A 23,093-nucleotide genomic window follows, 5' to 3' on the forward strand; every position below is an offset into this window, starting at 1 on the left:
GCCATACTTGTTGAGGAGCATATTTATTCCTGTTGGTTTTATTTTGTTTCATATTTGCTACGTGAGAGCTCACGTTTAGCAACGATGCGTTTTTTTTCCGCCAAGCCTGACTTCAGGATAAGCTGCTCACCTCTTGATGGCGAGGCTTCTGCCAGGATGTTTTGCACCTGGGGGGGGACACAATTTGAAAAGCTACCTTGCCCTAAGATGCTCTGAAACGAGATGCTGAAACCTCATCTCCAGCGTGGTTATTACCTGGGCTTTGTTCCTTGCATTAAGAACATTTTTTAGTGCAGCCAGTTAACAGTTGTATTGACTAGGGCAGGTTTCAGGCTGTAAAAGAATTTCCTGTTGTCCTATTTCCAATTGTTAAAGTGGTAAAAAAAATATAAAATAAAAGACAGAGCAGTGCAATAAAGAGGTGGTGAATGGGAATGGCCGTCCTGGGTGCCGTTAGGGCTGGATGAGTCAGACCCGGCTGCCAAGGGCAGTGCTGGGAGCGGTGGCCGGTGGCTCCGTGCCTGCATCTGCTTTGGGGCAGGATCTGCTCCCGCAGAGGAGGAGGATGCGAGGTGGCAGCTCTGGGATCAGGGAGGAACCCAAAGCCCTCTGAGCTTGGACCTGGGATAGCAGAAGATCAGTGTGGCATTTGTGTGTATCAACAGGGGCACGCTTGTGGTATAAAAGCAGTATTTTATGTCAACTACAGGGTTGAGATGGTGATGGGTGGGTAGCTGAAGATCCTCATTCTGCCACGGAGAAGCGGCTCCTGCTCGGGGCTCTGTGCTGGTCCGTGGGTCTGCTGCCCAGTCAGGGCTGCTCTGGGCAGCCCGGACACATGTTGTCCCCAAAAGCAGGATGGTTTCTGGCTGTGGGACGTGGTCTCCGCAGACCAAAGCTGAGACGTGTGGTGGGGACAGGAGCAGGCAGGCAGAATGTGCTGTGGAGCTACCTGTTGTCTTCACATCTGCGGACGGATGGCGACTCCTGTCCCACTGCCTGTCAGCATGGCGTCCTTCCTACTTGTTACGTTCCCTTCGTAAAATAAAAGATTGAACTGGTATAATTTAATATACTGCTTTTCATCTACTCTTCTGCCCGCATTTCAGCTGCCACTGGCTCGACTTGCAGACAAGCATCTTGGTGCCCAGAGCGGATCATCTCCCCAGCAGATCGGCACCGCGCCAGCGGTCTTTAATAAACCCGCTCTGGAAGCACATGTCCCTTTCTAGGGTTTGAAGGGTATCCACTTGCAGTGCAGTAACTGGTGAGGTCCTCCATTCATTTTTAACTGTAAAATGTACCAGCTTGGAATAAATAGGTCAAGGCAGGACACAGCTACCCGTGCTCCTGCTGGAGTGCGGTTTGCCGGGCTGCAGTGGTCCTATGGGGCTGGGCAATGCTGTGGGGAAGGTGAGGAGCATCATCTCCCCCCTGCCTTCCCATGCTGGACCAGCCAGCCCAGCGTGTGCCCAGATCTGGCCTTTCATGTTTGTGGAGAGACTGAAGTGATGTGTGCTCCAGCAACGTGCCCAAGGTCACACAGCACAATAAATCAGTGTCTCATCGGGGATGAGAACCCAAGATATTCCTGTAGCCCCTCCAGCCATCACCAAGTCCTCTGCTATCACAGCCAGACTACACAACTTTGTATGCCCGTAGCATCCTTTTGAAGTTAAGCTGTGGATAAATAGGCAGACAGCAACACTTTCTGGGCAATTTTTCTCTTTTTTTAATTTTTTTTTTATTTTGTTCAAGTACTTGAAAGTAACAGAATCAAACTGTAAGAGCGTGGGTTTTTAGATCTCGGTGCAGGTCGTTCTGCGTGTAAGGCTCAGAGCATCCTTCTCTCAAACTGCTGGAAAGGCGGCTGCCCAAACCCAGACCTCCTGCACAGCCACCCGGCGCCACCGAGTAGCCTCTCTGGTGTAGAGAAAAAGCTTATATTTTACCCATAGATTTTTCAATTAATTGGCTTCTTTTCCTTTAAAAAAAAAATAAAATCCTTTTTTTCTTTTTTTTTTGAGGCCTGCCTTTTACTCGTTTATTCTCTGTAAGCGTTAAGCTGCTCATATTTTGGTGCATTGTGTTATGTGCTGCGAATTTTTATCAGCCGCCCTAGCGCTCGAATGTGGTGGAAATACCAATGTGGCTGAGGAGCGGAGGTTATGCACACAGATGTACAAAGCATGGGAATGAAGGGTTTGCGGAGGGACGGGAAGCAAACCCAGGCTGAGTCTGCACCTTCGCAGGCTTCGATCCATCAAACCGGCACCGACCGAGCACCGTCTCCTATGGGTAATGGCATTAGTGCTTTGACGCTGCTTTGTGGGTATGTAGGAAGGAGCTACGGCTTTGCGTAGGGCTTTATGAGGGCTAGCTGCAATTAAAAATTCTTATCGAATGAAGGAAAAGGCGTAAGCCGAGGCTGAAAAGCAGCCGGGAGCCTGCGGTGTTCGGCGGGAGGATGCTCAGCAAAAGCTGGGGATGTTGAGAATCCTGCAGTTGCTTTACAGCTTTGCACTTGGCTGAGCCCCGGTTTGTCCGTCGGTGATGGGGGGGGGTCCTGCATTCCTGGGGGCCAGCCGGCAGCGCAGGGATGCATCCGAGCATCGGGCAGCAGGATTTGCACCCACCCAGAAGCGTTCAGAGCTGGGCAGGGAAGGTCCTTGGAAAGGGTTAAGCCACCACGCGCCGTATTTCAGCCCTGTGGAGTGGTGTCGGGGACAGCCCCGAGTGGAGAGAAGGGATCTTTATTGCTGTGGTATGAATAAAGCCCCCAGCACCGGGAATGACACATTTAATCTTCAGTGGAGTGGGCAGTCTCAGAGATTTATAAAGCCTCTGGTGGGGAGGGAGGTCAGCAGGGATGAAGCAAAAAGTTAGAACACAAATATACACCAAAAAACCCCAAAGAAAACACCCTCCTCCTTCCACTCCCTTCCCCTCTCTGCAAAAAGTCAAGCTTAAAAGTCACGTCAGACCGAGCTTAAAACATAGTGGCTTTTGGGGGCTGGTTACAGGCCCCCAGATGTCCCACGGGGGACAGCCCCCGGGACGCACTCCCAGCCAAAATCCCTTCCCCGGGCAGGCAGCGGGACAGGTGACACACGACCTGTTGGCACCTGAACTCCAGTCGTTAGAGCAGCAGAGAAATAACAGTAAAAAGAAAAACAAAATAAAATAAAATCCATCTTCCGAGCTTTGCTTCAAACCGGTTGCTGTCTGGGGTAGGATAACGGCTGCACATGTGGGAGCGATGGCTCGGCAGGGGGTCCCCCAGCCCGGGCAGGGATCAGGGGGGTGGTGGGCACTCCCCTGCCATTCACCATCCCTTGTGTCTTCTCCCCGCAGACCAGAGCGAAGGGTTCCACTGCAGGGAGGAGTGCCGCATCCTGGGCCACTCGGACCGGTGCTGGATGCCCCGCGGCGCCGTCCCCAGCCGCGCCAAGTCCCCCGAGCATGGCAGGAACGTCATCGCCCTCTCCATCGAGGCGACGGCGGTGGACGCGGAGCCTTACGCAGACTGCAGCACAAAAAGGACCTTCGCCACCTTCGGCAAGGAAGGGGGCGAGCCGCTCGCCGAGGAGCGGCTCGCCAACCCCAAAGGCAAAAGAACGGTGGACCCGGCCGCCTGCAGCCCCAAGGTGAGCGGTGCCGTCCGTGAGGCGGGCAACGGCTGCGAGGCCGTCAGCCCCGTCACCTCGCCTCTCCACCTGAAGAGCCCTTTGGCCGGCAAGCCAGCGGCAAGCTATGGTGCCGGGCATTGCGTCGGCAACCGGGAACGGGAGCCCTTTGGGAACAGTGGTCCCTCCCGGCCGACAGAGGCAGAGCCCCGAGGGGCGGACAGCGAGAGCGGGGGGCAGGAGGGCAACCCGCTCCTCCAGGAACGCCGGGACAAGGACTCGCCCGGCGCCCGGAGACTAAAAGACATCGTCCTCTGAGCGGCAGCCGGCAAGGAGGAGGAGGATGGAGGATGAGGAGGATGAGGGACCGCACGACTCCCAGCGCAGATTGTTTTTATCGCTTACCAATGGTTCACAGATTGCTGTATTTAAAAGCTTTCCCTAAATGTATTGTTTATAAATGAAGCTATCGTTAATGTGACAATCCCACTTGTCTCAACAGGGGTGTGCAGCCGGAGCAAAGTAGCTGGTGTTTGGCTTTTGCCGGGAGGCGGTGGGTGGCGGGGGCAGAGGCGAGACCCCCCCCGCCCCAGTCCTCAGGAGCGCTCGCTATCCCCTCCTCGGAGTTTCTATATTTTTATATCTCAAAACCGAAGATAAATTTCCATTCCCGGAAAGAATGGAATGGCAAATTCCTTATTCGGACACCTTTAATAATCACCCCGGCGGTTTTGTAGAGTCTAGACAAAAATAGCGGCCATTTCTCGTGTGCGACTGTTGGAAATGACAGTCAGGTGAGTTTTAATATTCGCCCAACACGAGGTTGTTTGTATTTTAAGATGTTGCTATTTTGCTATGGACACCCCTGCATTTATGAATCCTTTTGCTGTCACACGCTTATCTGTACTATTATTGTATTTGATATTGCAAATTACTGTATGTCTAGTGATGGCAAAAGGCTTTCAAGCTTAAAAAAAAAAAAATAAGAAAAAAAAAATAATCACAATCATCTTACTTAAACCTTGGGGAACCTGCAGTTTTCAGACCTGGTGGAGCAAAGCGCTTCTTCCAGCCCCCCCTCCATCGCCTGCAGCTGCCCCCCGACTCTTGCAGGGCAGCGACAGGGCATCAAGGGAAGAGGTTTTTGGGGAAAATTCTGCCTGGATTGCAGTTGTCGGATGTGCCGCGCTGAATTTTTTTTCCCCCTCACCCGTTTCTTTTGCATCATTTCAAGGCAATGCATGGAAGATTGGTTTCCACAAGTTGTTTTTTTTCTAGTTCCCAGATTTAGATATCCCCCGTCTCCAATCATTTCCAAGTCAAAGTGATGGAATTATTTAAGAGATCTAAATTACCTTCTCAATTAGGTACACGCTTCCATGTCAGCGTTTCCCAGTTGTGATTATGCCAAGAGTGTGTGTGTGTGCGTGTGTGTGTGTGTGTGTGTGAGATCATGGCATGGATTTTAGACTGTTCCGATTTCTTTCTATCCCTGCATCATAAATAAGTACGGAACGAGCAATAGCGATGTTAATTTAGGGGCAGACAGGTGATATGTAACAACGCTACTAATTCAATTAATGTGCCTTCTTAATGGAGAAAAAATTAAAGCAATTCATTATTTTTTCTCATAATTAAGGACTTTTTTTTGTGTGGGTACAAATTTACTCATATAAAATTGATTTTAAAATTGAGCTACTTTAATAGCCATTTTGTAGAAGGGAGAGAGGGAAGGGGGTTTCACAGCTCTCTGCTCTCTCGCAGTGATAATTCCTCAGTGAGGTATGAGAAAGGTAGGAGGATTTCAGTTAGTCTATTATTATTATTATTATTATTATTGTTATTATTATTATTAACCCTTCACCAGACCGATTTTCCTACCCTAAATAATATTTCCTAGAATTGAAAAAATGATGATGGAAGGGAAAATATATAGCTCTTGCCAATGTTTGCTGTACCAGCAAGTTGAAATTAGCGGTTTCTAGAGAAGTAGCCTTTCTAGGTCTACGTATCATGAGAAAGTATTTGTTACTTTGCTTTATTTAAATTAAAAACATCAACAAGAAAACAAGCTCCAGTCATTATTATCCTCAAAAGAAAAATTAAGCTCCAGCCACTTGTGTCTTCAGGGCAGATGGATGCTGCCCGAAGCCATGGCCGGTCCGAGACAGGTCCGCAGTCAGGCTGGTCCCCCTGCCCCTTGCTAGGGCCAGGAATTGGGAAAGAACCGATGCCAAACGGTCGTCTAAGGAAATCTGTGAGGCTTCCCTCGCTGGTGTTGATGACTACCTCATTCGGCTCCCATCCCATGCCTTGACGTGATGTCCTGCATCCCTCCGGAAAGCCAAGCGGGGATTTTCCCCTCTCTTCTGGAGTCTGAGCCCATTTTTCAGGGATATGTTATTTCTGTTCCAGCGGTGTTTCCTGCCTGTGTGCTGTTACTGCTCTCATTTATTTCTGGGGTTTTCTCCCCCCAAAACATGTGTATTATTGTAACACAAGCAAAGAAGAAAGGGGCTGGCTTGGGACTGTTGGAGTAACTGGATTTTCTGCAACTGTTAGGCTGGGTTTATTCTCATGTCGCCTGTTTTTGTCAGCTCCGGGTGGTTTTTCTGGGGGGGAATCTTTCTCGTGTGCGTTTGCTGAGCCTGACACCCTGTCTCTCAGATCCTCTTGCCTTCGCAGGGCAACGGCCCCCCATCGTCCCATCGTCCGTCCCCCACCTCCGTCAGGATGGGACCCGGCTCCCCCCCCGTTCCCCATCGCAGGGATGGGGAGCATGGGTCCCCCCTGTCCCTGGGCACCCCATCATCAGCAGCATCATCTTCATCATCATCACCATCCCCATCATCATCATCATCCCCAGCCGCCCACAAAGCACCGGCCATTAATTTCTGCTGAGCGTTGCCCTCTGCCTGCGGAGCCACCGCCACCAGCCCGGCGTTTGGGATGAAAAATAGATGCTAACTGAAAAGGAAGAAAGAAAAAATAATAATAAAAAAACCCCACAAAACCAAAAAAAGAAACATGTCTCTAATTTACCCAGAGGAAACGTTCCTTGCCACTCTGAATAAAAGCGCAGCTGAGAAGGAATGTGAAATAATTCTGTATTAAAAGGGGGCATTAAAGAGGTCAGTAAACCCTTATGCCTCCAAGAAAATCGTTTAAACACCAGTTTTTCTGGGCTGACCCGGGCTGCGGCCAGGGATGCGGAGCGAGGGGCCGAGGGGAGAGCCGGAGAGTGGCCCCGGCCCCGCTGCTTCCATCCTCTCCTGGATATTTCGCTGCTCCTGTCACTGTCCCTCTGTGTCACTTGAGATGAGTTCAGGGCTCTTGGGCAAATCACAGTCTCACTTGGATTTGGGTTTTTTTTCCTAGTTGCATCGAATCTGGCCATGCAAAAACGTTCAAGGCTGCAGGGTGGGTGAGTTGGTTTGGTTTTGGGTTTGGTTTTTTTTTTGGGGGGGGGGGGGCAGGGGTGTTCCAGATGCAATTATTGTGCTTTTTAATAACTTGAACCCGTCCTCAGATTTGGTTTAGGAAGAATCGCCGGGATGCGTTGATTTCCTCCAGGCGGGCTGGCTCTGCTCCCGTTTCTCCTCTTTATCCGGGGAGCGGCATCCCCTTGCGATTCTCCCCCGAGCATGACGAGGACCCCATCTGGAGCAGCCCCGGGGCTGGGGACCTGGGGAGGTGGGGGGTGAGAAGGTGACCCCTACCCCGTGCTGGCCCAGGGAGCCTTCCCCACTCCCGCTGGCCTTTCCCAGCCTTTCCCAGGGCTGTGCCGGGAGTGGGGATGGAGAGCTGAGGGGAACGACTCACGGCTGGAAAAATCCCTCCCCCTTCCTGAGCACTGTTGTTGCCGTTCCCTGTTTGTGTGAGACTGAAGGTGGGCTGTGGATCACACTTTGTGCAGAAGTGAATTCTTTTTGTTTTGTTTTTTTTTTTTTGTTTTGTTTTGTTTTTTTTTTGTTTTGTTTTGTTGTTTTGTTTTGTTTTGTTTTTTCAAAATAGGAAACAAGTTGTAAAGAACATACTGTTGGATATGTTGAAATTATTCTTGGTGGGGGGCGGGGAGAAAAAAAAAATCTAATTATGAATGGAAACACATTTGTCTGTCATTGGGGAAAAATTGATGATCTTGTCGCTCCAGCTGCTTTGGCAGCTCTGGGTAATCTCTCATCCGACCCGTGAGCTGCGCTTCCCATGGGGAAAAAGCCCGGCGCTGCTGAGACAGACCCTCCGTTGGCCTCAGCTGATGTTCAGCTGATCCAAACTGGGATATCCTCTCCAAACGCACCCACCGCAAACTGGTTTTCAGCAGCACCCACTCCCCCCCGGCAGCCCGGGGGGAGCCGCGGGGTCCGGCACCCAAAGGCCGGGGCTGGCGGCAGCAGGGACTGAGCGCGGTACGTCTCGTTGTGGTGTCTCCGTTGCCGAGTATATGAAGAATAAATTGTTGTATATGCTGATCTGTATGTTATGTACATTTTCACGGTGATTGAATCATTGTAAACAACAAAACGGAAAAAAGGGAAAAAAAAATAAAAAAAAAAGAATCACCATTCTGTCTATTTTATGAAGATGATAAAGCAGCTTTATTAAATTATTACGATTCTGTTTCAAAATGGTGTACCTGCCACATTGGGGTTTTTTTTCATCTGATGAGAACTTTGTTTTCCACCTAAATGTGATTTTTTTTGGTTTTTTTTTCTTTTCTCTGCTTTGAGCATCTAATGCATTTTAGTATTAAAGCAATTATTGAATAAAATGGAAAGTTAAGTGTTTGGTTAAATACGCCTAAGTGGGTTTGCTTTGACGGGCTGTGGGGGCTGGCCCGGGGGCAGAAGCCAGCGCGTGGTGGGGCGCCCACGGGGTCCCCTGGGTGCCCCCCCGGTCCCCTGGGTGCCACCCCAGGCCTTTCCTCGTCTGCTTCTCCCACAGCTCATCCGCTCGGGCAACCGAGAGACCGCCAAGCTCAGGCACAGCTTTCCCAGCCCCGAGGAGGGGGTGTCACTGTCCCCGTGGGTGACCCACCGGGCAGGCTCTCAGCCCCATCGCGGCTTCTCGCCCCCATGAAACCGGGCACGGTGCTGGTCCTCCGCACTGCAAGCCCTTCATCTTTGGGGGAAATACAGCTCCGACACCCACTTATGGGTAGGGAACACCTCCACCACACACTTCTTTTCCACTGAGGCACTTCTTTTCCCCAGGTTTTCTGGAGAGCACTTTGGAGGCTGTGGGGAGACGGTGAGGAGCATCCGCCGCCGCTGAATTAATGGTCTGTTCGTGGACCGCTCTCATGCACGGGCCATCTGGGTGCTCGGTGGCTAGCAGGGGTAGATGCCCTCCCCTAATCGCCTCTGCTCGTTCAGTGGCCCAGCCAAGGTGACACCAAGGTGGAACTGGAAGGAGAGCAGTGACACGGGAAGCCCATTCCCTGGGGTGGGAAGATGCATCGGCTGCATACCCCAGAATCACCCCGCATGGCCAGGGCACATGGGGAGTGGGGGGCAACCACACCTGGATGTGTCCCCACCGCTGGAACCCCCTGGTAAAGGCTCCAGCAATGCGACGGACTCAGTTCCCGCAGAGGCGTGTGTCGGGACAGGGACCCCGGGCAATGGTTTGCAGCCAGCCCAGCCCCAGGGCCCGGCTGCACCTTCGTTAGCAAGTCATTTGGGGCAGGTGGGTGAAAGGGGATAAAGGCAGGCTGTGGAGGGGAAGGCTGCTGCTTGTTTGGGGTTTGTAGCCCTTGCCCTCTCTGGGCTGGTTTGCAGCTGGGGGACCGGCCATGGGCTGTGCCGCGCCGCAGCATCCCCGAGCTGTGCCCCCTGCCCGCACCGGGGACACCGTACCAGTGCCGTGCCAGCACCGTGGGCTCATCTCCCAGGTAGGGACCAACCTTCTTTTGGGGGGAATTGGCCCCGGTGAGCTACCCTTGGGCAGCAGCGGTGGGAGGTGAAGGAGGGAGGGCACTGGCCGTGGGGCTGCAGCGGGGCTCCCTGGGGGGCTGGCAATGCAGAGGACAAGATGTGGGGGCAGGCATGGGCTGACTGCAGGCTGGGAGCAACAATGAGGCCGAAAGCTCCCCGGAGGGAGGTTTTTTCCCTTGCAGCATCCCAGACCGGCTCTCACCCACAACCTGCTGGACCCCGCGGGCGTTGGGCTCGCTCCTGATTTAATAAAGCTTCTCTAAGGGCAGGCAGCTTGCCGTGCTGGCCGCCGGCTCCTGCTCGCAGCGAGCTGGGGGCTCAGAAATGTCAGGATGGTGACATGTCCCTGCCGTGCTTCCCAGCCCACTGTCGCCATCCCCTGTCCCCGCCGGCGCACCCCAAAGGGCTGCTGTGTCTCCTCTGCGGAGACAGCGGCAGTGACGGCGGCAAAGTTTGCATAAATAGCAGTGCCAGGAAGGGCTGGGGTGGGAGGGAGCGTGATTGAGTCCTCGGCAGATAACGAAGGGATTTTTCTTCCAAGCGTGCCTGTTTGGAAACGCTGCTGGCTCCTAGGGCTGTGCTAAATCCCACCATGCGGCAGGTTGCCTTGTCCCCAGGGCCACATCCTGAGCTGGAGCCCCGGCGACGTTCCTGCCCAGGATGGTCCTGGACCTGGGGGGGACCCAGCCCACGGTTCCCTGAGCTTCCCAGTATCGCTGGGGCTGTGGCAGTGGCTGGTTGTCCCTGCTCAGCCATGGGAGAGATCTTCTTGGAGTACTGTGTCCAGCTCTGGAGCGCTCAGCACAAGAGGGACACAGACCTGTTGGAGTGGGGCCAGAGGAGGCCATGAGGATCCTGCGAGGGCTGGAGCCCCTCTGCTGTGAGGACAGGCTCAGAGAGATGGGGGGGTTCAGCCTGGAGAAAAGAAGGCTCCGGGGAGACCTTAGAGCCTCTTCCAGTATGTGAAGGGGGCCTACAGGAAAGCTGGGAGGGACTATTGGCAAGGGCACTTATCGACAGGACGATGGACAATGGTTTTATACTAGAGCAGGGTGGGTTTAGATGAGACATGAGGAAGAAGTTCTTTCCACTGAGGGTGGTGAGACACTGGCCCAGGTTGCCCAGAGAGGTGGTGGAGGCCCCATCCCTGGAGACATTCAAGGCCAGGCTGGATGAGGCTCTGAGCAACCTGATCTAGTTGAAGATGTCCCTGCTGACTGCAGGGGGGTTGGACTAGATGGCCTTTAGAGGTCCCTTCCAACCCAACACATCCTATGATTCTATGACTGTATGATTCCTGGGGGGCTGTACTGCCCCCTGAGGTGCAGAGCCCCCCTGCCCTGCTGTACCCCTGCTGAGTGAGGGGCTCAGCCACAAAAAAGCATCTCTGTGAAGCTGGACAGAGAATAAATTAGCAAAGAAAGCAGACAGCCCTCGCTGGGCAAGGTTCAGAGCTGGTTCATAGACACGGATCGCATCTCTGTTTCTTCTGGACATTATTTTAGATTATGCTGGATGTTAAACTGGAATATCTAAATAGAGCCAAATTGGATTAACAAGCAATGAATTATCATACGCTTTGACTGCTAAGTCCACAAAGACAAGAACAAATAAATTGGAGGGATCAAAGGCCTGAAAGCACAGAGCAAAAAATATATATAATATATTTCTGTTAGAAGCAGGGCTCTGCGAACACAGGGCATTGCGGGCAGGGAAGGGAAGGGAGGAATGAAGGTCCTCCTGCGTTTCTGTTGCTCCCGCGTCTGGGCTCTGCTCCGGGACTGCACTGCCGGTGGGGAATGGTGTGGGATGGATTGCCTGCAGCCACTGGTCCTGGGCAGAAACCCGGGATGTGGAGTCCCCGGAGGGACCGAGGAGTCCAACCTCCCTGGCAACCCCAGCGGGCCTGCCCCTCGTTTAACTTGCATCTTGTGGGGGTTTTTTTGTTGTTTTGTGGTATTGTCCTTTTCTTTCCAATGTGATGTAACCGAGCATTCCCCAAAAGCCATCAGAGAACAAACACGGGTGGGTGTAGGGTTATGGAGTTCACCCCGGCTGCTGCCTGTGCTCAGCCCTGCGCAGCCCCCACCTCTCCTCCCAGCTGCGGCAGGAGGGATCATAGAATGGTTTGGGTTAGAAGGGACCTTGAAGACCATCCAGTGCCACCCCCCTGCCCTGGGCAGGGACACCTCCCACCAGACCAGGTTGCTCCAAGCCCCGTCCAGCCTGGCCTTGAACCCCTCCAGGGATGGGGCAGCCACAGCTTCTCTGGGCAACCTGGGCCAGGGGCTCACCACCCTCACAGCAAAGAATTTCTTCCTCATGTCCAATCTAAAGTTCCCCTTTCTCAGTTTAAAACTGTTCCCCCTTGACCCATGGCTCCCCTCCCTGATCCAGAGTCCCTCTCCAGCTTTCCTGGAGCCCCTTCAGATACTGGAAGGGGCTCTAAGGTCTCCCCGGAGCCTTCTCTTCTCCAGGCTGAACCCCCCCAGCTCTCTCAGCCTGTCCTCACAGCAGAGGGGCTTCAGCCCTCCCAGCATCTCTGTGGCCTCCTCTGGCCCCACTCCAAGAGGTCCATGTCCTTCTTGTGCTGAGGGCTCCAGAGCTGGACGCAATGCTCCAGGTGGGGTCTCACCAGAGCAGAGCAGAGGGGCAGAATCACCTCCCTCGCCCTGCTGCCTACGCTGCTGGGGATGCAGCCCAGGGTGCAGTTGGCGTTCTGGGCTGCCAGCACACGTCGCCGGCTCATGTTGAGCTTCTCGTCCACCAACACCCCCAAGTCCTTCTCCTCAGGGCTGTTCTCCATCCATTCTCCACCCCAGCCTCTATTTGTGCCTGGGATCACCCCGACCCAGGTGCATGACCTTGCACTTTGGCCCGGTTGAACTTCATTGCCTCTTTGGGGACAAATTCTGGGCTTTTGGGGAGACCTCACGCTGTGGGCGGGGGCGTCTGGGCAGGTTCTGTGGGGATGTGTTTGGCAGTGCTGTGCTGCAGCGTGATCAGTCATTGCAATCCAGTGTCTTTTAAAAAAAAAAAAAAAAAGGGCAACAAAAACTCAGCAAAGCACCACCGTGGTACTGCTGTAGAAAACCCTGCTGTGGCACTTGCCATTAATACAGATAAAAAATTGAGACACATGGCAAACAACATTAACCCCACTGCTGATCAAGCTTAAAAGCTTTTTTTTTTTTTTCCCCCCCCAAGAAAAATAGTCTCTGGATTGCAGTTAAATAATGGGTAGTGGGAGGAATCGGTGCCTGCAGAAGCCTCTGCTGTGGGTCCCGTGCCGCTTGCCGGTGCTCCTGCCCTGGGTGAGCGATGGTGACCGGGGTTGCAGCAGAGGGGCAAAGGCAAACAGAGGGTGACCCCTTCCAAAGCTTTGGGACAGCAGAAACCCGAAGCCACCTGGTGCTTTAGGGGGAGACGGCGCAGGAGCAGAGCAGCAGCCTTGGCGGGGGCCAGTCTGCCCTGCCTGAAGGTGATGAATTGTCTTCCAAGGCCAAAATAAAAAGGAATTACAATTATAAAAACTGAGAGAGAGAGAGCAGCTCAGTGCGAGGGTTTCCAGCTTCCCGGACAGGACAGGGCCGGGGGTGTGTTTGCTTGGTGAGAGCTCACATCCCCCAAATGTGGAGGTAGCTGGGGCTCCCTGCATCCCTGGGGTGGGGGAGCTCCAGTGTGGCCCCTCTCTCCTGCTGCAGCAGAGCCGGTTTTCCGCTTTCCAGCCCCAAATCTTCACCTTCCCCATCTGGCCCTGGCTCCCCGGCCCGTGTGGATGGATGCTCCATCACCAGCATCCTTCGGCATCTCCCATCGCTTGCGGCAGGCTTTGCAGAATGGACCCCCCAGCGCCCTGGACTCGCTGGGCCACCGCGGTGCTGGGGCAGCTTCAGGGGGCAGGAGGCACCTGGGCAGGGCCGGGGGTGAACTGGGGGGGCACCAGGGGTGGGCACAGCAGCAGCTCCATCCTGGCCATGAGAAAGCCTGGGCTGCTCCGCTCCCTTGCTGCCCATGTGGAGAGCAGACAGAGGCGGGGTTGTTTTGACTGGAAAAGGAAAAATGAGCAAACAACATTCTCCAGGTTCCTATTTTTTTTTTTCCTTTTTTTTAACTTTCCTGATAAGGAAAGATCCTTTTTTTTTTTTTTCTTTCTTATTCTCCTTTCTGCCTCTGCTGCACACTGACTCAAAGGCTGTTCTTTATCTATTTGATTCTCTGTAAAATTGATCTTATTCTCTTTGGAGGAGTTAGGTTTAAATCACAGGATGAAATCTGGGCCCCAGTGAATCAATATCAAATCTCCTATCAACCTCAGCCTGGGGTGGAGATTTCGGCCACGGGGCTTCGGTTCCTCCGTTTCCCAGTGGGACATGTCATCTGTTGATGGAGGACACTTTTGTCTTTGGCCAGCAAACCCTTCCCAAGGTCTCCATTAAAGCTCATCGCTTCTGCCGACCTTCTGCTCCAGCCCCACGTGCCTGCGCTTGTGATGGAGACAAGGGCCAAAGTCTCCTGCTCTAAATTTGGATGGAAATACCCCAAGCCACCCACCCACCCGTCGGGAAGGTTCTGGGAGGTGTGAAGGCAGGGAGTGATGGGTGAGGAGGGAGATGCGCTCGGCGAGGGGTGAGCTCTGCCTGCCTGCACCCTCCCTCCTCCATCCTTAGTCCTGGCCTCCGAACCCCGGCACAGCTCTGCATCCCCTGCTGCTCCTTCCCTGCCCGGTGGCACTGGCACGGTCCCCAGAGCTGACACCCAGCTCCGGTGCTGTGCTCCCGGGGGGGGGGTAAAGAAAAAGAACTCTTCTTTTTTTGGCTTCCTGTTGCTATAGCAACAGCATCCCACCTCCTCAGTGGGTGACGGGGGTGGCTGGGCAGCCTGAGCACCACTGGGGCCATGGGCAGGATGTGGCCCCTGGCAGGGGAAGGGTCACGCTGGCCACCTGCAATCCGGTGGCTGCAGCGCTTGGGCTGGATGGCAGCAGGGTCCCCCCTTCTGCCCAGACATCCCTAGGGCGGCCGCGTCCCCCCTTCCCGCTGCCGGTGGGAGAGGGCGCCTGAGGCAGAGGGCGCAGCAAAGCTGTGTCTTTATCGGCGGATAACCGGTAGCTTTTGAAGTCTCCAAAGAGAGCCGGGGTGTTTCTTGATCTGCTCTTAAATAAGTCATCGCCGCCGCTGTTAGCTGGCGTGAAGGAGGGGAGGATGCGCGGGGAGAGGCGGGATGGCGCCTGCCCGCACGGGGCAGAGCAGCTGCGGGGCATCGCCTCGGGAAGAGACTTTGGGGTATTAAATATTTGATGCGCAAAGTTTATTTTAGCCTGAGCCCGAGCGGAGTCCTGCGCCTCTGGAACACGGTTGGTGGAGAGGAACAGCCTCAGCCGGTTTGCTGGTGTTTACGCGCCTTGATTTCTCTTGGAATTTTGGTGCCGTGTCACCCCCAGAACATCCACGGCCGTGATTTGCACCCAATACCCTTTTTTTTTTTTTTTTCTGGTTCTTTGCTTATGCTCAGCTGCGGGGAGGGGGGGACTGCAGAAGGCTGGTGTCCGGTAGGTATTCAGTGTTAACAGAAATGTTGACAGGTCAGACCGTGTTTTTTAAATGGTACTCTTTTTTTTGCTGTTGCTGGCTCCCCTTGGACTCTCTTCCCACCAGCAGCACCTCTCGCATTTATCTCATTCGAGTCCTCTAAGCAAATCTTATCTCTACATTTATTGCATCTTTGGGAATAGTAATTTTCAAGTCAGCTTTCACATTACTCCATATTTGTTACTACGCCTCTGTCGAGGGAAAACCTGGCTCGTTATTAGTTCTCTGCCTGATACAAAACATTTAATTTGAACACAAACCACCAAGAGAGAGATACATATTGCTTTTCATAACCAAAGTGTCAACATCTTGACCAGCCTGTAGCTGAAGCGATCTTTACCATATGGTGGATTTTTATACTTGAACGTCACATCTGCATCCCCGCTGCCTTTCCTTTCATTCCGGAGATGCCGTGCTGGTGATAAAAGGCGCTGTCTGCATGTCCTTCCTCAACACAATCACAAAAGGACCCCTCAGCAGATAAGGAACTAAACCAGGGATACAATAGCTGTGGCTTCCCACTGGCTTTCTACTCAATAGTTTTCTGCTATGCAAGGGGTGGGGGGAATAAAAAGAAAAAAAAAAATAAAGAAAAAGAATAGCAGTGAGGGAGCGTGTGTTGAGAAAATAAGCTCCTGTAAATCCCAGGGAGGGCACGGCTGCAGGACATGCTGGGAATGGCCACTAGAACCTGGCTGAAACGAGATGAAACTGGTTTGTTTTTTTTTTCCAGATTTCCTGGTGAATGGGATGCTATGAACGGCTTCGCTGAAGCTCAGGGGCCTTCAAAGAATCCAGGTGTGTTTTTTTTAAAGAGAAAAGGCAGCTATGTTCATGTTGGCAAAAATGTATTAGGCTTGGATTACTGCTGGTAAGGATGGGTTGTGTGAGGTTGTTGGTTTAAATGCTTGTTTGAAGCCCCGGGGCGGTGGGAAAGCCCCCGTACCTGGCAGCAGGCGATGGCTCTGCACAAACTGCCGTTGTGCCAGGGTGGGGGCCGTGCCGCCAGCAGCCGAGAGCGCTCCCAGCATCGCCTCTGCCCTCTGCTGCCGCTGGCTCCGTGCCCGTCCCGAGCCCCTGTGCCACTTCTCCCCAGCCCTTCTTGAAGGATGCTGCGAGCACCAGTCCTCTTCCCGGCAGCTGGATTTCTTGGCATGCCCTCAAAACGGGCCACGAACGCCCATTTTGATCGAACTTGAGGTTGCAACGTCTCCGCCACCAGCGCTTCCCTCTTCTCACCTGGCCTGAGAAGGGCAGAAACAGGATTCCTACCCCCATCCTACCTCCATGCTGCCCTTCCATGATGGATGTTTTAAGTCTTGCTGTCTGTTAGACTCTTGCCTGGCCTCTTTCCTACCCCCAGAGCCTCAAGTCTTCCCCCCTTCCCGCCTTCCCACCCCTCTTCCTGCATCCCCGGCAGCTTCACGTGGAGTCTGCGGACTTGGCCTGGGTGCGAGGAAGACCAGGGTCAGGCTCCGTGCTTGGCATGTGCCCTAAATGCCTGCCTCAGCGTTTTGCACGCCGCATTGGATTTTATTGTATGGCTTTAATAGGGAAGTCATGCAGCTCTGGACCCCAAATACACAGCTTTGTAAGAGTAGTGGCTGGAAGAATCCGCAGATAATTCAGTCCTGCCTCTCTTAAGTGAAATAGGATGTTAATACAATACAGTGGAGAATCGCTAATACAATCCTATTTTTATACTAGCACTTTCATGTCATATTAGGAGAAGATTCGACTTTTAGATCTTTTTTAGCAATTTAGCACAGTGAGGATTTCATTATCCTGACAGAACTATTGACAAAAAGAAACACATTAGAATTGGGAGGATAATGGTCCTTGGGAAGAGGAAATTTTGCAAGGCTTTTCATTTAAAACTGGACTGGACAAAGTAACAGGCACTGTGCTGTGGGGAATAATCCTGCATTAGCAAAGGGGTGGACTAGATGACCTTTTAAGTCTTGTCACAGACTAATAGAAGTCGGAGATGGAAGAGACTTTTAGGTCACATCAAACGCTTCTTCCAACCCAGCGCAAGATTATTTCTTGATATATTTGATGGTGGGTTTTTTCCGCTTCTAAAAGTTCCAAGTCACGAAGCTCGCTCTCCCAAGGAGTCTTTTTCACACTATTGCACCCAGTAAGCGTGCGCTTAACTTTGCGCGCCACCATTAATTCCCCTGAATTTAAGTCTCTGCAGGATTTAACAACTTTAATTGGATTACTCACAGCCTGCAAAGTTAAGCACCTGCATAAGGCTTTGCGAGAGGGAGGTTTAACAGATCTTAGGCGTTAAGTTCTTCTCACTTTTCCACCTTAATCTTTATTTTGCTTCGCAGCCCTCTCTCACCTTTCCCTTTGCCTGGCTCAGCTCAGCCTCTTCGTCCTCCTCCTCCTCCTCCTCCTCCTGTCGCGCAGACGGTTCTCACCTTCCTTGCCGTCGGCGATGCAGAACCACGCGAGCGAAGCTCTCGTCACGAAGAATACGAGGGATGGAGAGCTGCCTCGCCGCCAGCTTCTGGCGCCAGCCCTTGCTGCGCTGGGCCATTAAAGTGCTTTTTTTCCCCTCCTCTTCCCCCACCAGCTTTGGAGCAAGAAGAGAAGAAATGGTGGGGATGCAGTTAGGGACGGCGGCACCCCCACCCCCCAGCCCGCGATCTGGCGAGGGGTGAACCTCGCTCACCCTGGCTCTGCGACGAGAGGAGGAGAAGCTTCCATCCGCTCCCAGCCTTCTCCACCAGGTACCCGCTTGTCACGCCGAGAGCAGATGTTCCTGCTGGAAATAGGCTTCCCTGCCGAAGCTGGAGCCATCACTTTGCATTAGAGCCTGCGAGCCCGCTTCCTGCCTTATAGTGCTTTCCCCGGTGACAGGGTGCGAGGCACAAAACATTTTAAATGAAGATCTTTACAATTGTGAACATGCGGCGATAAATATTAATGCTAACTTGTTAAATGGCGAATCAGCAATTTATAGAATGTCTGGGGATGCCTCTCCTTACGTGACACGCGGTGGCCGGGTGTTGCTCTGCCTTTCCCAGCCTTGGCTCAGCGCTGCCTTCCCGAGAGGGACGTGGGCTCTTCTCCTGCTGCCCTGGGGACAGGGTCCCTGGCAGTGCTACCCCACGTTTGTCACCGTGGAACCCAGCTCTGGAGCCCTCAGCACAAGAGGGACATGGAGCTGTTGGAATGGGGCCAGAGGGGGCCATAAGGATGCTGGGAGGGCTGGAGCCCCTCTGCTGTGGGGACAGGCTGAGAGATGGGGGGGTTCAGCCTGGAGAAGAGAAGGCTCCGGGGAGACCTTCGAGCCCCTGCCAGTCCCTAAAGGGGACCTACAGGAAAGCTGGGGAGGGGCTGTTGGCAAGGGCATGTAGCGATAGGACGAGGGGCAATGGTTTTAAACTAGAGCAGGGTGGGTTTAGATGAGACATGAGGAAGAAGTTCTTTCCACTGAGGGTGGTGAGACACTGGAACAGGTTGCCCAGAGAGGTGGTGGAGGCCCCATCCCTGGAGACATTCAAGGCCAGGCTGGATGAGGCTCTGAGCAACCTGATCTAGTTGAAGATGTCCCTGCTGACTGCAGGGGGGTTGGACTAGATGGCCTTTAGAGGTCCCTTCCAACCCAACATATTCTATGACTGCAAGGGTTTGAAGCCCTAAAAGGGAGAGATGATGAGCCCCTCACCCACCTCACTGCTGGAGGGGGTGGGGGGTGTGGATGAGCCTCGGTAGGGTTGTCTTGATTGCTGAATAAGAGGGCACCTCGGAAGCATGACCTCTTGCTATTAATTAACATATTACGTTAATACGATGGGGATCTTAACAGGCTGATCAAAGCAAATGCTCAGGTTCTATTGTTTCCCCGCTGATCGGGGGGGTTGTAAATAGCGTTTGACCAGGCTCCAGCCCAGCTCCCTGGCTGCCTCTTGCCCCCCGAACAGAGCCGCATGTTGTCCAGGCAGGAGGTGGATTCTCAGCAGAGACAAAGGCAAGACAAGTTCCTTTTTTTTTTTTTTTTTTTTTTTTGTTGTTGTTGTTAGATTTTAGGCTTGAGTTCATCCAGAGGAGACAATTTACTTCTCTTTGTTGTTTCCAGCATCATTCAGCCCTTCTGTTTGTGCTCTGTAGAGGCTGAGCCTGGGATATCATCTGAGAGAAGTTTCTCTTTCAGGATCTTTGATGTTAGGTTTGTTATATGTATATTTGAAAAGTACTTCTGCGATGACAAAGCTCGGTACTACTCCTGCTGGGCTGATGTGTGTGTGAACCGCGCCAGTGAGCGGCAGTGATTAATCCGGCAGCACCGTGGGCTTTTGCTGCTGAATGGCTCGCAGTGTGGACAAAGGAGCGGCACGTTGGATTTAAATTGGTGACACAGGAGATGGAGTAGTTTTCCTTGTCCTCAGGTGTGGAGGAGGGTTGTTTTTTTTTTTTTTTTTTTTTTTTTTAGGGTGGGAGGGCACTGGTGTGAACCCTGTGCCCAACAAGACTTTCCTGCCTTTCTGGGGATGGGTGCCTGCTCTGTTCTGCCAGGGGGCTTCCAGCTTCCAGCCCTGGTTGCCCAGTGGTGCCAGTCCAGCCAAGGCATGTGAAATTCATCCGCAGGCTCTGCCGCAGTGCCCCAGACGAGTCTGCAACCTCAGCCGTGAGGATGGGCTGACTTGTTGCATATTATACCCATTTCCCCTCCCCCTCCACCCCAAAAAAAAAAAAAAAAAAAGAGCTTGACATCTTCTGCAGGTAGCTACCCCTGACCAGGAGGACCTGGTTGATGGTGCCTGGATGTAAACCATCGCTCAGCTGCCTGCCCCGCAGCGCGCAGCTGGGCGTCCTGCAGGCTGCCATGGACTCCAGCTTTGCTCTTTAGCCCCTTCCCACCCGCCAGCAGCGCAGGAGGGTGGCTGCGGGACGCCGCTCCCTCCCCAGCCCCCAGCACCAGCCACACGCTGGGGAGAAGGTCTCGAAAACAAAGGCTGAGCTTTGCCATGGCAGAGCCTGCCGGCTGCCAGCCGTGAGGGGCACGGGGATGCCCCAAGCCAGGGATGGAGGCCAGGCTGCTGGGCTCAGTAGCCAGCTGATCCGCTCCCCCGTTTATCGCTCATGGCTACCGCAACATCTGGTGGTAATAAACTGTACTGTGTAATTGCGTTCTGTGTGGAAAAGGGTTTCCCTTTTTTTCTTTCTTTTATTGTCCAGCTTAAATTTACTACCTAATAATAATTTCATGTGCCCAAGGATGGGCTTGGGAATGTCATTGTGGCGCTGGTGGTAATTTGGTGGTGTTCTTGCCACAGCCCTGAGGCGCTGGAAAAGACCCCAGCACCCGCGGGGATGCGCTGGATGCAGCGACTGACCCTGCCAGCCTCTGCGTCCCTCTTCGATGGGGCTGAGATCTGATTTGGTTTGCTGGATGCCACGTAAATAAAACCCAGATCTGCCACGTTTGCTGCTAATTGGCTTGCGAGGGCTGCTTGTTTGAATGGCGGGGCTCTCACGGAAACGGGGGACCTTTGGCAATGCTAACGTTTCCCAGGAAATCCCCAAGGCTTCATATGTCCCCCGGCTCCTGCAGAGAGGAGCTGCTCCCCTGGCTTCCTGTGCCTTCACCCCCTGCACGCAGCTCCTCTTCCACGACCCATGACAGGAAAGCTGCTTCATCACAACGGGTTAATTAATGAACAGTAACAGTCTGGTGCTCAGAGTTGTTAAGAAAGGGCAAGTGAAGCAAAGCATCAGCTCTTTTGGTGGCTTCTGGCCTGTTTCTGATGCAACATTCGGGGCACTGGCATTTCCGCAGATGCTTCCCGGGCTGGGCTGTGTCCTGGAGAGGAGCGAATGTTCTCCCCCTCTGCTCCACTCTGGTGAGACCCCACCTGGGGTACTGCATCCAGCTCTGGAGTCCTCAGCACAAGGAGGACATGGACCTGTTGGAGTGGGGCCAGAGGAGGCCACGGAGATGCTGGGAGGGCTGGAGCCCCTCTGCTGTGAGGACAGGCTGAGAGGGTTGGGGGGGTTTAGCCTGGAGAAGAGAGGGCTCTGGGGAGGCCTTAGAGCCCCTTCCAGTATCTGAAGGAGGCCTACAAGAAAGCTGGAGAGGGACTTTTTACAAGGGCACGTAGCGATAGGATGAGGGGTAATGGCTTCAAACTGGAAGAGGGGAGATTTAGATTGGACATGAGGAAGAAATTCTTTGCTGTGGGGGCGGTGAGCCCCTGGCCCAGGTTGCCCAGAGAAGCTGTGGCTGCCCCATCCCTGGAGGGGTTCAAGGCCAGGCTGGACGGGGCTTGGAGCAACCTGGTCTGGTGGGAGGTGTCCCTGCCCAGGGCAGGGGGTGGCACTGAATGAGCTTTAAGGTCCGTTCCAACCCAAACCATTCTATGCAACACTTCCCTTCAGAAGAAAATCCCACCATGGTTTGGGTGGTGCTTTGCAAAGGATCCTGATGTGACGGGCAGCCGGGATGGTGCTCTGCTCCATCACTTCTCAGCCTTGCGGCCGATCCAGCTGCACCGCTCCATGCGGGACTGGGGCTCGCTGCCTTCGGAGCAGCCCAGCCAGCCGTAAGCTCTCCTGCCAAGCTCCATCACCCACGCAGGGCTGTATCTCGCAGGTTCGGTTGTTCTGAGCTGCTCGACGCGGCTCAGCGCCCCGCCAGCCAGGCATCGGTGCTGGGACTGGCACAGGGTGATGTGGCTGGGGCAGGGGGGGCAAGGAAGACGCCCCTAAACCTGCCCTGCAGGGAATGGCCGGCAGCCCAGCAGGATTTATGCTCTTTCCCTAGCAGGATGCTTAGCTATTCCTTTCCCATCCATCCTCACAGCATTTCTTCTTATTATTCCTTTATTCGTATTGATTTTAGTTCACTGGAACCTGAACCGCTTGGTGTGTAAATTGCTGGAGTCTGGCCCTCCCTTCTGTGCGGCTCGCTATGGTTTGGGGTGTAATCCCCAAAACAAAATCCCTCCCAAGGGGGCACAAGCACCACTCTGCTGCGCCGCGGGCTGCCAGCTCTGTGCCCTGGTGAGGCTGCTCCCCTTCATCCCTGCTCATCCTGGCGCAACGCCTCCGGGCTCGGCTGCCAGCGGGGAGTTTTGGGTGACGCATGCTCAGCCCCTGCTATTTGTGCTCTCTGTTACCCGCTTAACCATGGTGATTTACATGGCAACCCGATGAGGCCTGGCATTTCAGTGCCTTTATGCATTAAGCGGCATCGGCTCCCATGTAATTTAATTGTCTGTGTTTTAAACATAAATCAGCAAACTGTGGGCTGGAGCAGAGCAAACTCCTCGCCGGGCAGGGCAGGCTGCTCCTCCGGCGAGACGTGGCCTGGGGATGTGCCGTGGGGGAAATTTAGGGTGTTTCACTGGGATGAGCCTCCCCTTTGGGGTTCCCCGTTTAGGTCGCGTCACTCAGGCCAGAGGCAGGAGTCTTGCGAGCGTGGGGATCGGTGAGGTCCACTTCCCGCATCCCCCTTTGGAGCAGCCGGGGCTGCCGCCCCCCCCCGCCAAGGCTCCTGGGAAGCTGATAATTTGAGGACTCCCCTTTCAGTCAATTTTCTCTGAAATTGGCCAAAGGGCTCAGAATTCATTAGATGCTGTGACTAATAGTTGCGACTCAACCAGCCTCATTTCCTGAGGAAATTGGGCTAACCACCCCCCTCCCCCCCCGCCTCCTCCTGTGCGTGTTTTCCGTCCCATCAGACCTTCCTGGATAAGAGCTGCTCCTCGGCGAGGCTTTGATCACCCGGAGCCAAGCCTCTGGGCGGGTGGTGAAAGGGTCTTTGGGTTTCGCTCCCCTTTTTTTGAATCGGGTGAGAGCGCTGGCGCCCGCCGGCTGCTTCCCGGCGCCCCGGGGATGTGATGCATGGGATAACGTGTGGTGTGTGGGAACAGGAACTGGGACGTGCTAACGGGATGGGGTTTGGGCAAGGGGGAGCCTCTCCC

General features: G+C 53.7%; 1 protein-coding gene across 2 annotated transcripts in view; it reads left to right on the plus strand.

Annotated features, from left to right (window-relative positions):
* Window positions 1-8,352, plus strand: part of PCDH19 (protocadherin 19) — a 59,512-nt gene extending 51,160 nt beyond the window's left edge. For both annotated transcript variants that reach the window (XM_063346428.1, XM_063346429.1), the window contains exon 5: window positions 3,355-8,352. In XM_063346428.1, the coding sequence (XP_063202498.1) occupies window positions 3,355-3,944 (590 nt within the window). In that variant the 3' untranslated portion in view covers window positions 3,945-8,352. The remainder of the gene's footprint in view (window positions 1-3,354) is intronic.
* Window positions 8,353-23,093: the final 14,741 nt, after the last annotated feature.

The sequence above is a fragment of the Chroicocephalus ridibundus genome, chromosome 9 (genome assembly GCF_963924245.1).
Source record: "Chroicocephalus ridibundus chromosome 9, bChrRid1.1, whole genome shotgun sequence".
Lineage (NCBI taxonomy): Eukaryota > Metazoa > Chordata > Aves > Charadriiformes > Laridae > Chroicocephalus > Chroicocephalus ridibundus.